Genomic DNA, 16,405 nt, shown 5'->3' with positions numbered 1-16,405 from the left:
AATTATGAATCAATCCACAGCCCTAATGAAACAACATCAGCAACAAAAGAAAAACTGGCCAGACTTACCTTTGTACCTAAATAAAATATTTGACCACCACAGTTGCTAATTGACTGGTAGCAGGCTTTCTCTCCCACTAGGGCCTATAAAAAACGAAGTATTTTTATTCAGTGTAGGAGTACAGCATCATTAGTAAGAAAACTTGTATGAAGAAGACTGGACAATGAAAAAAAATATAAATGAAGCCAGACAGTCCAGCAGCTTATCATCTCCCTGTCACTTATTAAATTATTCACAAAGCAAAGCAGGACATTCAGTCCTTTAACATTCACTTTTGTTGCTAGGAAAATATTAGTCCAGTGAAACAATTTCAGTGAGGGAATGGGCAGTGGTGTAGTCACAAACTCAGAAGTGTAGGCACTCACCATGCCAGCCCACCCAGTCACGCCCACCCCAGAAGCACCACCCCCAATGCAAAACACATCAAGCAAATCACCGCTTTATATTATTTGTATTTTAAATGCAGTTTCATTGTGCAAACATGCAAGCTGTGGAAAAACCCTTACAAAAGAAGCCTGTCCAAAGTATACTGGACTATATTAGCATCACCAATCATTAATATTCTGAGAGAAAGAGATGGTGATAACATAGCACTATACAATCGGGTGGACACCCATAGTACATGTGCCCATGGTGGCCAATAATCAGGAATGGGAGCTGTAGTCCAGCATCAGCAGAAGGCCCTGGTCTACACTGACTGGCAGCAGTACTCCAAGGTTTCAGGTAGGAGCTGCATTTCCCAACCCTACTTGGAGATGCCAGGGACTGAATCTTTGACCTACTGCATGCAAGGATGCAGATGCTATACCACTGTATACCCTAGGGGTATGTATACCAGAATACTGAATGGAGTCTTGCTTAGAATCTAAGAGGGACACCTAAATGTAGACAGTTCTCTTTCCCTTTGTCAATTTTTCTCGCTTACAAAATGAGAACTTTTCTCAATCTCTGGAGTTCAATCTCACTCAAGCAAACCTCCCAAGTGAGAACTTTTCAAGATGTTCAGAGCGTGTTCTTGTGCAAACATATTATTAAATAACTTGCCAAATGCAGATTTACCTACATTCTGCACTAGGAATTTGCTCAGGAGAGATGGAGCAGAGTATTTCATCTGGTTGATGACAAGGTTTCAGCACAAACAGGAAAAAGAGAACTCCAAAGGGTGACTAGGGGTGCGGGGGTGGGGTGGGGGGAGAGAATGAAGACCACGTAAAGAGGAATGCAAATCTCTCCATGAAGGGGGGGAAAATGGACACACATTTTTTGCTCCTCCTAAAGAAGAGACACAAGGGAGCTTCTTTCTTGTCGCTTCCCCAGTGGGCAGCAGAGCAGCATGGCTCACCCAGTCGGTCTGGCAGGACCCTGCCAGGTTGTACCCCCCCCACACACACACACACTCCGCACAGCACTTCTGCACCCTTATTTGAGGCCAGTGGCTTTCCCCATACGCTGTTGCTACCACCTGGCATGGGGCGCCTCACCCAGCCTGCTGCCCTGCCCCCTGGGCTCAGATAGCCTCTGCACATGTGCAGATTTCGCACATGCGTGGAGGCCATCTGAGCCCCGGGGCAGGGGCAGGGGCAGGTGAGGCACCACACACCGGGCAGTGGCAGAAACAGCATGGGGAAGTTACTGGCCGCAAATAAGAGCACGGGAGGGTTCGATGCAGGTTGGGGGTGCAACCAGGCAGTATTCCACCAGTGGGAGAAGTAGCAGGTCGCCGTCTCCACTGTCCCGGCTCCACTACATCCCTGTGGATGGGATTAATTAGGCAGCTAATATTATTGAACAGGCTGGCTATATTTCAGCTTTCTAGTTCACACCACAGACATTTGAACAGAAACCAGAGTTTCTGCTCCTTTCTCACTCATTTGGTAAATTTGGACAGCACCCTGGTTGGAGAGTGGCTTTCAAGGCTGCCCCAATAGTCATATTTGCTGTTGCATTCCATGTTGTGGCCACAATTTTTCAACAGACGTCTCCAGTGGTTCTAAAAATGAACCAGAACTTAGTACGTCTATGCAAATCCACACTCAGTACATTGATAATTACCATAAAAGGCTTCCCTCTATTTTCTGAATGATTCTACAACCCTGTGATACTTGGGATACCCCGGCTTTATCAGATGTATTCTGTCCACCAGCCAAGTCAGCTTTATAATTCCAAAGTAAATACAGACAAGGTATAATTTAAAGAAAGATATAGATAGTAGAGTAGAAGTGCTATGACATGGCAGTATCTAAGCCATATTGCACTACATGCTAGATCTTATTTCAAGTAGCCGTATCATGCAGGACTATAAAAAGTTGCTGTACAAGACAGAACAGTATACATAATGGCTGACATCCTGACTATATTACTCAACAGAAGTCCCAAGGAAGTTAATAGGACAAACTGGTCATGACTAAACTTGTCGTATTAATTTCACTGGAACTTTCACTGAGTAATTTAGTCAGGATGTCAGCCAATAGTTCTAGAGATGTTATTTAGAGGTTATTTTGTTTCAAAGTACACCAGATTAGACAGCAAGTACCACCCAAAGCAATATATTCAAGTACATGACTTGTGTGGTAATACCAGTGCTTGGCTGACATTGCCTCCTGTTGCCAGTGATTTGAAGTGGCTGCTGTTGTAAACTAACTGAACCTCTGAAATCTCCACAGTTTCAAGTTCTTCCTGCGTCTGACGATCTATCACATGCAGCTTTTCCACACTGTCCAGAAGTACAACTGTGCGAGAGTTTATCCACTAGAAACCAAGCAAATGACAAGCACCAGCAATTAATGAATGCATTAACTGAATGCACAAAACCCAGGTGATATTAAGAATAATATCTGCATATCCCACAAGTAATGGCAACCTAAAAGGAAACACAAGAGAGACACCCAAAACAGCCACTTGCAGGAACACTATACTAGATGAATAGAGACAGATGCTCTCCCTCTGCTAAATATATGAGAGCCACCACTGAAAAGCGTCTCTTCACTCAGTTAACAGGAGTTAATTAGCATAAAATATTACAGCAAATCAAACAAACCTTCTAAAACCTTCCAAACAAAGTGTTTTAGTGAATTTTCCACTTCTAAAAAAAATTAAATAAATCAGAAGAAATTAAAATCTCATTGGGATCAAATGGAATGAGTGCACAGGATCTAATATGTAGGTGGCAAATATATCAAAAGCGATAAGAAAGGAAACTATTGTTTCTATTTACAATAGTTTTTATAGAACTTTACAAGTTCTATTAAATATGAGGAAGGCTGATGTTTTAACTACAAGCTATTATCATTTCCTACTCAAACATAAGGCATAACATTACTTACAGTAAAATTGATGAGGTCATAATGCAGGTGGAGTTGCTTCTGTTTTGTAACATGTATTGCTCCAGAGTCGTCTCTCTTAACCTGTTTACAGAATAAAATCATTTTCTGTATTACTGTGTGCTTTGCAGACAAAAATACTCTGGTGGGGCATGTCAATTTCATAATTTATTAAAACTTTTTTTGCATAGTTTAACAACACTAATGCTGTCAGTGGTGCCTGTACTAATAGCATTAAATTAAAAAGTAAGCTGCTCCAAACAGCAAGTGGTATATAAATTCATTATATAAATAAAATATTAAATACTGGAAAGAAAAATCAAACATGGAGATGTAAGTTGGGAGTTAAGGCAGATGAAACCATGGATCATCCAAAAAAGGCAATCATTCAGAGTCTTATTAACAGAAATATTACAGCCAGCCTGTGCTGTGGTTTGTAATAACAAATTTATTTAACATATTTTTATACCGCTCAAAACTTATGTCTCTGGGCGGTTTACAACAATGAAGTCCTTTTACTTCAACTAACTCATGTACAGCTGTATATTCTTACTAGTCATACTAGTAAGAATATACTAGTATATTCTTACTATTCATACTGAATGGAAACTTTCTGAGTGGAAACTTTCTGAGTTGAAAGATAAATGAACCTTACTAGAAGGAAATGTACAACATCTCCTCGACAGAAGGCAAGTACAGGATTCACAGATGTCTGCACAGCAACAAAATGCCATGCCAGCAATGGAACACTGGATGGGTCCATCTAGAAAAAAGAAAATACAAAATGTTTAGGAAAGGTTTGTGGGGGGGGGGTAGGGTGCAGAATGGTACTTGGTGCAGAAAAAGAAAATAGTATTTAGATTCTGGCTGAAAGTCATGAGCCTTCAGATACACCAAAACTAACCCTGCTACTCATCAAACAATACCTCCCATATTACAGTGTGCCAGAAGCAGCATAACAGAAATGAACATGCTTCAGGCACACCAGAGGGGTTGTGTAATTTAGAATACACTGACTTTTCAGAAAGGTCCGTGGATTCAACCATAGAATTTTAGAGTTAGTGCAGGAAACTGCTACAGCATTCTTGGCAATGGCCATCCAGCCTCTGAAAACCTCTAGTAAACGCTTTCACTAGTGTTTCGTTCATGTCCCAAGATGAGACTGAGCACTGAGGCAGCCCACCCACTCTGCACAATTCAGGCTGTTCCAAAGCAGAACAGCTCTTGCCTTTAGGACATTTATCCTGTCTAGCCTGAATCGGTAGCCTTGTAATTTGGGGGGCTCATCAGTCCTGAACTTCCAGTTCTCACCATTGTCATGTATGACAATCCCATCATCGTATAGTGGGTGTCTCACAAAGATCCCACAGGACTCTGCAAGGCTGCACTATACTTCCAAGCCAATTTTTTTCTAGCTATTTTGCATTCATTGTCGCAGTGCTTTGAACTAAAAGGGAAAGTTTGTCAAATTACTCACACGACCATATGGAAAAGTCATCCACACTTTCAAAGATGGTTTCAGGCCAATGACAAGAATCTGCAGAGGGGTAAATGTCATTTACTCATATGTTCCACAATATTTTTTTGGTATTTTAAAACAAGATGCCCACATAAAAGGCAAATCACCTTTGTTAAGGAAGCCATTGCCAGGAGAGAGTACTGAGTAATGGGATGGTCCCTTAGTTCAGTCTTTGCATGTAAAGGCTCAATGCAGCAAACTTCGCCCTTGGAACCACTGAACAAGCAGCGCGACTCACATGTTCTCACACCCATGACTCGCCTAAGAGAAAAGCACACAGCATAAACAAACAGCTGGCAATTTACTACTGAAATTGCAACACTTATGTGTATAGAAAATTGAATACACACATACACACACACACAGAGACACCTTATGTCTTTAAATGTGTTGCATGCCATTCTTAGAACTCATTAAGAATAGCAATCCAAATAAGATGAAGGTACTTATGATGGTAAGCGGGGCAGGGGGGTGTTTCATACTTTGAGGGATGTGATAGATCTTCCTGTTCTGGATGCGGCTGCATTACCCCAAAGGAACAGGCATGTAGCTTGGGAGTGCTTCTGGACTCAGGCCTCACTCTGGTTTCTCAGGTGGAGTCTCTGGCCAGGAGTGTTTTCTATCAACTTTGGTTGATACGACAACTGTGACCATTCCTTGAAGATAATGATCTCAGAACTGTGGTGCACTCTCTGGTAACCTATAGGCTTGACTACTGCAATGCACTTTATGTGGGACTGCCTTTGATGTTGTTTGGAAACTCAAGTTGGTCCAAAATGCAGAAGTTGGATTGGTCTCAGGTTTCTCAGAGAAACCATATTATGCCTGTTTTAAAACAACTGCATTGGCTGCCAATAGGTTTCTGGGCAAAATACAAGGTGCTGGTAATTATCTTTAAAACCCTAAACAGCTTAAGACCAGCTTAGGACTGGGAAAGCAGCTTCTTCTGCATGATTCCCACTGCACATTAAGGTTATCGAGAGGTCTGTCTCCAGATGCAGCCAGCTTGTCTGATGGCAACTTAAGAGTGGGCCTCCTCTGTAGTCACTCCTGGACTGCAGAATGCACTCCCTATAGACATTCGTGGTTTAATATCTTTATCAGCCTTTAAAAGGGCCCCTAAGAGACTTTTTTTTAGCCTGGCTTTTAGTAATCTTTGAATGTTCTGAATTGTTGTTTTAACTGTTTGTTTTATTTTGTTTTTATTGTATTCAGCTTTGTGAACCGCCTAGAGCCTTTGGAGTCAGGCGGTATATACATTAAACAAATAATAATAAGTTTGCAGAGCCAGCACCAATGACACCAGCTAGCAGAGCATTCAGCATTTTATCTTTTGTAGCTACTCTTCACGGTCTCCCAAGATCACTTAGCAAGCTAAGTCAACTACAGAGAATTATTGACTTTAAAATTATTTATTTCACTCATTTTACTGAGTTGTTTTAAGTGTTATTGATCCATTCTTTGGGGATACAATATATTTAAAACCTACACAAATTTACCTTGCTCCTCACCTTCAACTATAGTAGGCTTTGCCAGATAAGGCATCTAGCTGCACAGAATCAAACAGCAAAATCTAGAAGGGAATGTATGATGCTTCAATGATATTAAAGTAGTGATCACACAGGGAATTGAGGTCAAGGAATCCAACTAAGAGCTACATCATTTGTTACCTAATCCTCTATAATAAAAGCCTTGGGTGTGCGCCCGTGTCTCTGCGCCCATGTCTCCTTTGGCTGTTCTGGGCATGCGCGGAGCGCATGCCCAGAACATCCGAGGGAGATACGGCCACAGGCACCAGGCAGCCATGTTGGCTCCCGTCCGGGTGGAGGAGAAGCGGGGACCGGGGAGGGCAGAGGCGGCAGCGGCGGGTCCAGCCCGGCCGCAGGGATAGGAGAGGCGGCGGCGGCGAGGGACAGCAGCAGCGCCGCCATTTTCTTCTTGCCGCCACCAGCCCGGCTGGGCGCCCCGCCCAGCCCAGCTCTACCCGGGGTTGAAGTGGAGCGAGCAGGAGGAGCCACACCTCTCGGCTTCCGTCGCGGAACGGGAGTGGGGAGCCAGAAGCGGAGGCTCGCGGCACCATGGGAAATGGAGTCTGTGCCGGCGGCAGGAGCCCCGGAATGACGGGTGGGTGACGCACGGCCACTTCCGGTAGAAACGGCTAGCGGCTGGGCTGGGTGAATCTATGGACATGGGGAGGGATGGCGTCGCTCGGCCCCTCTATGGTGAGACTCCCCTTTTCATTTGCATTGGGAGTTAAAGGGGGGAAATGCCTCCGCTATGAGACTGGAAGTGTTGCTCTAGACTTTTTTTTTACTCTGGGGGGGGGAACTGATGTCATTCCCTCAGGATGATGAGTCTGGACATCTCCCCCTAGATCCCGATAGATCCTGGGAGATCTATCCCTCCTGATAGATCCTGGGAGGTGAAAAGGGAGGATGTTAGCGGGATGCCCATAGAGAAAAAGTCGAGAGTCTCTTTCACTCACCATTGCATCCTTATTAGCATTTCTAAACTGTTTCCCACCCTAATTCCCAATGTAAAACATAGAGGAGTTTCACCATAGAGAGCGTCACTAACTCTTTAAAACTCTGGGACTAGAGCGACACAGCCTGATTCGGCAACAATTGAAAGCTGACCCAGGCCATGTTTTTTTATGGTCGCTGTGTGGGGTTATTGGTATGTCTATATGGTAAAACTATACTTTTGCGCTGATAGAATAGAAAACTAGCAACCCCCCCACACTAGAGCCCGTTATTTAAACAGGCTTAAAAATACTAGTCCATAAATAAAAGGCATGTCTATATAGTATATAGCTTGCATGTAGGTCTTAAAATGTGGCAGTCTTAGATATATGTAAAGCATTGTGCTTACATGTCAGAAACCTGAAAGAAAAACCCTATCTTCCTAGTACAGGTACACATAATAGCTTCTGTGTGGTAATTGTGTAAAATATGAAGTGGCTCCAAGTCTCTGGAATGGATCAGGAATGAAAAAGGGATTCTCAGAAGTAAAATATCCCAGCCCTGAAGTAATTTGCTTGTCTTTTTCACTCAGCCTTAATCTTGAACATTTATGATTTATTTATTATAATTACATTTATTTATTTATTACATAACATGCTGTTTGATTACATAACTTGCTCTTTGTCCCTGCTAACTGGGCAAAGAGGCAGCTTTTTAATGTGGTGGTTCTCTAATTAGCAGGGGGAGAGTAACTGGCCCTATCCACTTCCTGCACAGTATCTCCAGGGACTGTTGCTGGCAACTATCTTATGTTTATTTTTAGATTGTGAGCCCTTCAGGGACAGGAATACATCTTATTTATTTATTTCTCTCTCTATGTAGACCACTTTGCAAACTTTTGTTGAAAAGCAGTATATAAATATTTGTTGTTGTTGATTTACTGCACCTCATGTCTTTGGAAAAATCTTAATTCCAAGGATTTAATTCTTGACATTATATTCCTCTAATAAACACAGATATTCTTACTTGAATGACAGTTCAAATACTGAACCTCCACTGTCGTTGCAAATTGCTAGAGTTGGGTCATCTGTAAACTGAACAGAACATTAATATTTTTACTCCCCAAGTTTTCACAACTGCAAAAAATCATTGCAGAAATGTGTATTTCGCTTCTCCAACTGCCTTTAATGTCCCCCAAACTTATCCAACGCCAGCCCTGTTTTTCAAAACCATATTATTCTGAATCTGCTCAATATTCCCCACTATTCCCATATTTTACAACATTCTTTGGCTACTCCTAATATCTATTAGTCTTTCCACCCATTTTCTCACCTAATTCCCTTCCTTCTCCACTTCCACATATTATATCCAAACTCTGGCAAAAAGAAAAAAAGTCAGATGTGATACAATTCAAATGCTGTGGTCAGAAAAAAGAAGCAGCTTTATACATATGCAGAGTTCATTCTCATCAAAAAGACCTAATGCAAGACCCAAGATGATTGGATTTTCTGGTAACAAAAGTTAGAGGCCTTTAAGTGCAGCAATCACAGCTCACTAAGCAGAACAAATGAACATTTGTTACCTTAATGTGTAAAATCGCTGTTCCTGGAGGATGAGCATCTATTATTGATCTCAAAAGCTTTCCACTGGCCAAATCCCACATTGTAATCTGCATGTAAAATACCATTAGTTTTCTTCAATACAAGATCTTGTTACTAAGAACAAAGTATGAGAGATTTTGCCAAACCACCGACCTGTGCAACCAAGTGTTACTGAATTAATAGGCTTCCCTTTTCTTATGACTTTCCCAGGCACCCAAAACAGTGACCCATATTCCACAGTCTAATGCAGGCAGTGCCAGTCCATCCATATTGGTGTGAGCTCCTAACGAAGCATTGGCAATCTTGCACAAGAGCACAAATACATAAAGTAGCAAACCACTCTCCTGAAGTAGTGGTGTGCATGGAACCGTGGCGTTCCAGTTCGTAACCGGGCGGGGGGGGCTCTTTAAGGGCGAGCGAGGGTGCACTTACCCCTCCCACCACTTTACCCCCTCCGGTGCTCCTTTTTTTGAAAAGCATTTGAGGCTGCAGCATACCTCCCTGCTGCCCCTTCCCCCATTCCTTGGCAAAAGGCTTCAGAATGTGCGATTGCACGTGCACACGTCTGATGTATGCACTCACACAATGCACACAGGTGACGTGCACATGCACAATTGTGCATTCTGAAGCCTTTTGCCGAGGAACAGGGGAAGGGGCGGCAGGAAGGTACGCTGCCACCCCTAATGCTTTTTTTAAAAGGAGTGCCGGCGGGTGGGGGGGGTAAGTGTACCCTTCACCACCCTTAAAAGCCACCCCCCTGGCTACGAACCATGAACTGCCTCCTCCAGCAAACCAGTTCGCAGGCCTTTAGAATGGCCTGCAAACCGGTCCGTCCACATCACTATCCCAAAACACTAATTAGATTGGAATTAGTTCCTAGGGAAACATAGGAACACAGGAAGCTGCCTTATACAGAGTCAGACCATTGGTCCATCTAGCTCAGTATTGTCTACACAGACTGGCAGTGACTTCTTCCAAGGTTGTAGGCAGGAGTCTCTCCCAGCCCTATCTTGATGCCAGGGAGGGAACATGGGACCTTCTGCAAGCATGCAGATGCTCTTCCCAGAGTGGTCGCATCTTATAAGAGAGCGGGAGAGAGAGAGAGAGAGAGAGAGAGAGAGAGAGTATTTTTCTTTGTATTGCTTTTTTGTCATGCCATGCAGAAGGAAGGCTGTGTGCTGGAAACTTTTTTTAAATAGGTAAGAATCAAATATATACATGATTTATTTTTCCAGACCTATCTTGGAGATGACAAAGAGGGAACTTGGAACCTCAGATGCACTTCCCCAAGTGGCTATCTTATAGTGCTCACACATTTCCCATTCAAATGCAAACCAGGGCAGACCCTGCTTAGCAAAGGAGACAATTCATGCTTGCTACCACAAGACCAGCTCTCCTCCCTTATGGGGAAACATTGCTGATGGTCAAGTTATGTATTTTCAACCTAAGCAGAGCTTCTGGAGTCCAGGTGCTTCATTAGGCACAGCAGTGAGTAGATCGGCACCACCCACATTAACCTGAGGAACATGTCAGCCAGTGTATATTTGATCAGATTAGGTTTTATGTTTCTCTATAACCTTGCTTATCAAGCAGAACCTGTGGTTTTTAAAGCTCGCAAATAAACCAGGATCTTAAGCTAGGATCCTGGTTTATTTGCACTCTGGCTAGATAAGCCACGATCCCTCAGTTTAGACATCATGACACCAGTCCAAGGTGGAAGGAGAAGGATGGAGGAGAGTTTGTGAGCCCTCTGGGTAATTTCAACCATGAACAAATGGTTTGGTGCCATCAGGGAGCATGATGTCTAATCCAGGTCAATGTCTTATCCGTCAGTTTAAGAACAGAAGTCTCTTCCCAGCTTGGATTATCAAGAGTTCAAAGACTGCTTACACCCAGTTTACAAAACAATAAGCTTGGCTAAATAAAGATAATATCTGAGATTTTTATAGGTAGGTGGAATATAAATTTATTTAAACAAAATTTATTTTGAGCTTTCCTCATTTGCCTTCTACTTTCTGAGCTTTTAGGACAGATCAGGTTGTTTTATCTTCCAGAACATTTAGACTAGTCCTTTTTGTTTGTTTTTTTAATCAACACTAAATTCCTAGAATACTAATAAGATCTCATAGGCTACACTAAAGTTTTTTGCAGGGTGCATGTGCTGCCAAACACATATTTATGCTCACTGGCCTTATTATAGTCTCACTATAACAAAAGGGCTGATAAGCTACAGTAGAAGGGGAAAGGCCAGAATCTGAGCAAAAACAAGAAACTGCACATAGATGTCCAAATCAAGGACGCAATCTTATGCACCTGGAAATAAGTTCTGCTGAACACAATGGGTCTTATTTCTGAATAAGCATACATAGGATCAGGCTGTATATCAATATTACCTGTCCTTTTGCAAAACCACAGAGAAGTCTTGAGCAATCATTGTTGATACTGAGAGCAGATATGGCCCCGTATTGTGCTCCAACTGCAGTACTGCCCAAACAAAGCCGAAGAGCCTGGTTGGGATCTAAACAAAAAGCAAGTTTACTTAACACTCCATGTGAACAATGGGCATTAGTACCTCAACTCTAAATACAATTGTAATTCTATATACCTTTTATCAGCTCAGTTCAGACATTACATTCCCAATACACCAAATCATGATTTAGAAAAGCATGAACGTGCCATGTGAGCTCACATGCTCCCTTCCCTTCACTTGACAATTCCCTCATAAGTACATAAGAACAGCCCTGCTGGATCAGGAGCAAGGCCATGTGAAAAAGTACTTCCGTTTGTTGGTCCTAGATTTCCTGGCAATTGATTTCATGGGATGACCCCTGGTTCTAGTGTTAGGGGTGAGGGAGAAGCATTTCTCTCTATCCACTTTCTCCACACCATGCATGATTTTATAGACCTCTATTATGTCTCCCCGCAGTCGTCTTTTTTCTAAAGTAAGGAGCTCCAGGTGTTGTAGCCTTGCCTCATAAGAAAGGTGCTCTAGGCCCCTAATCATCTTGGTTGCCCTCTTCTGCACCTTTTCCAGTTCTACAATGTCCTTTTTTAGATGTGGTGACCAGAATTGTACGCAGTACTCCAGGTGTGGCTGCACCATCGTTTTGTATAAGGGCATTATAGTATTAGCAGTTTTATTTACAATCCCCTTCCTAATGATCCCTAGCATGCAATTGGCCTTTTTCACAGCTGCCGCACATTGAGTCGACACTTTCAATGAGCAGTCCACCATGACCCCAAGATCCTTCTCCTGGTCAGTCACCGACCGCTCAGATCCCATCAGCGTATACTTGAAGTTGGGGTTCTTAGCTCCAAAGTGAATCACTTTACACTTGCCAACACTGAACCGCATTTGCCACTTTGTCGCCCACTCCCCCAATTTGGAGAGATCCTTCTGGAGCTCCTCACAATCCGTTCTGGATTTCACTACCCAAAAGAGTTTGGTATCATTTGCAAATTTGGACACCTTGCTGCTTATGCCTACTTCTAGATCATTTACGAATAAATTAAAAAGCACTGGTCTCAGTACAGATCCCTGGGGGACCCCACTTCTTAGTTCCCTCCATTCTGAAAACTCTCCATTTATACCTACCCTCTGTTTCCTGTCTTTCAACCAGTTAGCAATCCACACATGGACTTGTCCCCTTATCCCATGACTGCTAAGTTTCCTCAGGAGTCTTTGATGAGGAACTTAGTCAAAAGCTTTTTGGAAGTTCAGGTATACTATGTCAACTGGATCACCTTGATCCACACACTTGTTGACACTCTCAAAGAACTCCAAAAGATTGGTGAGGCAAGATTTACCTTTGCAGAAGAAATGCTGGTTCTTTCCCAGCAGGGCCTGTTCTTCTATGTGCTTTACAATTTTATCCTCGAGGATGCTTTCCATCTATTTGCCTGGAACGGACGTTAAGCTAACTAGCCTGTAATTTCCTGGATCTCCCCTGGATCCTTTTTTGAAAAAAGGTGTTACATTTGCTACTTTCCAGTCCACCAGTACAGAGCCTGATTACAGGTATAAGTTATATATTTTAGCAAGGAGATCGGCAATTTGACATTTGAGTTCTTTGCAGACTCTTGGATAGATGCCATCTGGCCCTGGCGATTTGCTAGTTTTCAGTTTTCCCAGACAGTTCAGAACATCTTCTCTTGTCACTTCTATCTGACTCAGTTCTTTAGCCTCCATTCCCGAAAAGCCTGGTTCAGGAACAGGTATATGCTCAGTATCCTCTGCCATGAATACAGATGCAAAGAACTCATTCAACTTCTCTGCAACCTCCATATCCTCCTTAATAATCCCTTTCACTTCCTCATTGTCTAAGGGTCCAACCGCCTCCCTGGCACGTTTCCTGCTTCTGATGTATTTAAAAGAAGTTTTTGTTATTCCACCATGTTTCTGATATGCCCACTATATCTATTTCTGCGCTAGCGACCAAGCACTCCAGCTAGCATCCAAGCACTCCTTTATCTCAGTTGGAAGCCTACTCTGTGAAGAGCAGGCGTGGCTTGAGGAGGTGAGCAAGCTTTTCTAAACAGAATAAAATCTAGCCTTCCCCTTCTTCAAACTAACTAACAGGAGGAGGGGAGATTTTGAGGGGCTGGTTTGTCTTTAAGGGATAAGTGTGTGTGTAAGTGTGTGTGTGTGTGTGTGTGTGTGTGTGTGTGTGTGTGTGATTTGCCAGGGCTAGCAAACTCCAGTGTTTTTGTTTGTCCCTGCCTGGAGGAGGTGGAGTCAGCTTGGGCTGTGGGAGGCCCCCCCATTTCTTTGACCCACATCCTGTGTCTCAGTTGGAAGCCTACTCTCTACATAAGAGGTGACAGCCCGAGAGCATAGCAAACAGGGATAGCAAACAGGACGTAGGAGTTTTGCAGGAGTTTAGTAGGAAGTGTGCGGGGGAGCCTGGAACAAGCCCCGGTGATCACAAGGAACCTGGTAGAGAAGAGAACGTAAGAACATATCTCTCCCTCATATTCTTGAAAAAGGCTGTTTGGACAGTTAAATAGTTGACCATTACAGCTGAGAACTATCCTTCTAGTAAACTATCTCTAAATACTTTAAGCAGCCAACAAAACCACTATGAAGATAGAGAGTCAGCAGGGGAGGGGGCACTTCCCAGTGTATTGCACAGAGTGCCACATATATGACTATTTGCCCCATGGGAAGAAGTCATGGGTGTGTGCTCGGTGCAAGGAGCTCCTGGCTCTCAGGGAACAAATTCGTTCCCTCGAGACCAAGGTGGGGGATGTGAAGAAGCTCAGAGAGACAGTGAGGCATGCGGATGAGACCTTCAGGGATGTGGTAGAGGCATCCCACTCCAGGGCTGATATCTCCTCTGCTGTCAGGGAGAACGAAGGTCTTGGGCAAGGAGGACATCGGTCTGAGGAAGAGGGAAATGCTCCTTTAGAAGGGACCCCTTCCATGGATGATGAGCCCGTAACCTCTCGCACAGGGGATATTCCTCCGGGGGGTAGGGGCCTCCTTGTAGTGGGCGGTTCAATCAAAAGAAGTATAGAGAGATGAGTTTGTGACCTGCGCGTTGACCGCACATTGACTTGCCTGCCTGGTTCGAAGGTTGCGGACATCACACAGCATCTAGATAGGCTCTTAGGCAGTGCTGGGGAGGAGACAGCTGTCGTGGTGCACGTTGGCACCAATGATGCAGCCTCGGACTGGCCCACAGGGCATATTCCCGGTGTGCCCTGCACCCCAACTCCCACCATTGTTTACCTATTCTGTTCAAAACTCGGCGCCCTCCCCATATACATTCCACCGCCCTCTCAGTGCCCCCAATCTGGCCCTGCAATGATGTGGGGAAATGTAATCGGGAGGTCTTGGAAGCCAAATTTAGGCTGATAGGTAGCGTTTTGAAGTCCCGGACCCCCAAGGTAGCATTCTCAGAAATGCTACTTGTTCCAGGTGCAGGTACAGTGAGACAGGCAGAGCTGAGGGGTTTCAATGCGTGGATGAGACGTTGGTGCCAGGAGGAGGGGTTTAGATTTGTTAGGCACTGGGACACATTTTGGGGAAAGTAAGACCTGTACAAAAGGGATGGGCTGCACTTGAACCAAGATGGAACCAGACTGCTGGCGCTTAAAATCAAAAAGGTTGCAGAGCAGCTTTTGAAATGATGCCCGGGGAATAGCCGACGGAAGCCGGGCAGTATCTGGTTCAGCAAATGCCATCCTTTAAAATGTGATGGTGCAAAGGATTCAGATAAAACAGAATGGGAAAGAGCAGAATCACATAAAGAGCAGACAGAAGGCTGTGCCAGCTGGTCAAAGAGTCAAAAGAAAGACAGCATACACGAGGTGAGAGATTCAGCGTATAGGTGCTTATATGCCAATGCCAGAAGCCTCCGAGCCAAGATGGGTGAGCTGGAGTGCTTGGTTGCTCCTCTCTTTACTAGATTTCCAGAACTGTAGTTTGCTGTGACCTTTGAATCAGGCAGGCTATAGTTACTTTTAAGAAATTTGTCCACAAGAAAATTGAAATCAAAGAAGTTTTGTGGAAAATATAGGCCAACGATAAATGATATCATTTAAAACTTACCGCTTACTACTACTATTTAAAGATACAATACAGTTTAACACTTTAAAATGTAATGCAGAAGAGGAATGATAGCCAATGTCCACAAAACATTGAAAATAAGGCATACAGAAGCATTCAGAACAAAAACAAGGAGGATAGAAGGGCAGACTATCGAGGGCAGTATTACAAGAAATCAAATTCAAGGGAAGGAAAAGATTTTGCAAATATTACTTGCAAATAAAAAGATAATGAATATGAGAAGTAAAACAGCATCACCCAGATTATAAGTTTGAAAAACAAGTGAATAGGAACTTCATCAAACAAGAGAAGGGGAGGGGGGTATAGTGCTTGGCTGACATCAGATGATGCTGAAGTTACCCAAGATGTAATATCAGAGGCTAGCAGAGGTGTTAGAACAGAGTGAGTTACGTAGAAGCAGATAAGGTTATAAGATATTTGACAGAGCAATTATAAGACGGACCTTATGAATGAATCAGTGACCCTAGAAGTACAGATTTCAGTATAGAATCCTAAGGGATAGCAAAAGACAGAACGCTGAAGAGAGAGAGAGAACACACATTGTAAGAAACTTGGAAAAGATTTTCCCCACCAAAACAAAAACAGTACCCAAGAAGCCCAGTCTAGAAAGATATGAGAAGAACGGAATGGATAAATGGTATCAGAGGCTGAGGAGAGAACAAGAAACTTAACAGAATAAAATTATTTAGATTTAGTAAGAAGTGTTAGCAAAATCATGATCGGAGCAGTTGTGGTAGATAAGCAAAGACAAAAGTCAGATGAAAGGAGAATCAAGATGAGAACATAAAGAAAGGAAATGCACAGGATTCAAAGTGCTGCACAGTGTTCAGTGTATACACATAAGAGCTTTTCAGCTATTTGTTTTGTGGTGA

At 43.3% G+C, this 16,405-nt stretch overlaps 1 protein-coding gene across 6 annotated transcripts in view; it reads right to left on the bottom strand.

Annotated features, from left to right (window-relative positions):
- VPS8 (VPS8 subunit of CORVET complex) overlaps positions 1 to 16,405 on the bottom strand; it is a 150,579-nt gene that overhangs the window by 114,343 nt on the left and 19,831 nt on the right. For all 6 annotated transcript variants that reach the window (XM_053311939.1, XM_053311933.1, XM_053311934.1 and 3 more), the window contains exons 8-16: positions 11,356 to 11,480; positions 8,944 to 9,030; positions 8,388 to 8,455; positions 5,007 to 5,160; positions 4,858 to 4,917; positions 4,036 to 4,143; positions 3,384 to 3,464; positions 2,638 to 2,808; positions 69 to 143 (exon numbers count right to left, since the gene is read on the bottom strand). In XM_053311939.1, the coding sequence (XP_053167914.1) occupies positions 69 to 143; positions 2,638 to 2,808; positions 3,384 to 3,464; positions 4,036 to 4,143; positions 4,858 to 4,917; positions 5,007 to 5,160; positions 8,388 to 8,455; positions 8,944 to 9,030; positions 11,356 to 11,480 (929 nt within the window). The remainder of the gene's footprint in view (positions 1 to 68; positions 144 to 2,637; positions 2,809 to 3,383; positions 3,465 to 4,035; positions 4,144 to 4,857; positions 4,918 to 5,006; positions 5,161 to 8,387; positions 8,456 to 8,943; positions 9,031 to 11,355; positions 11,481 to 16,405) is intronic.

Source organism: Hemicordylus capensis, chromosome 3 (genome assembly GCF_027244095.1).
Source record: "Hemicordylus capensis ecotype Gifberg chromosome 3, rHemCap1.1.pri, whole genome shotgun sequence".
In the NCBI taxonomy this organism is placed as follows: domain Eukaryota; kingdom Metazoa; phylum Chordata; class Lepidosauria; order Squamata; family Cordylidae; genus Hemicordylus; species Hemicordylus capensis.
The sequence above is the reverse complement of the archived record's forward strand: the minus strand, read 5'-3'. Positions and strand labels throughout refer to the sequence as shown.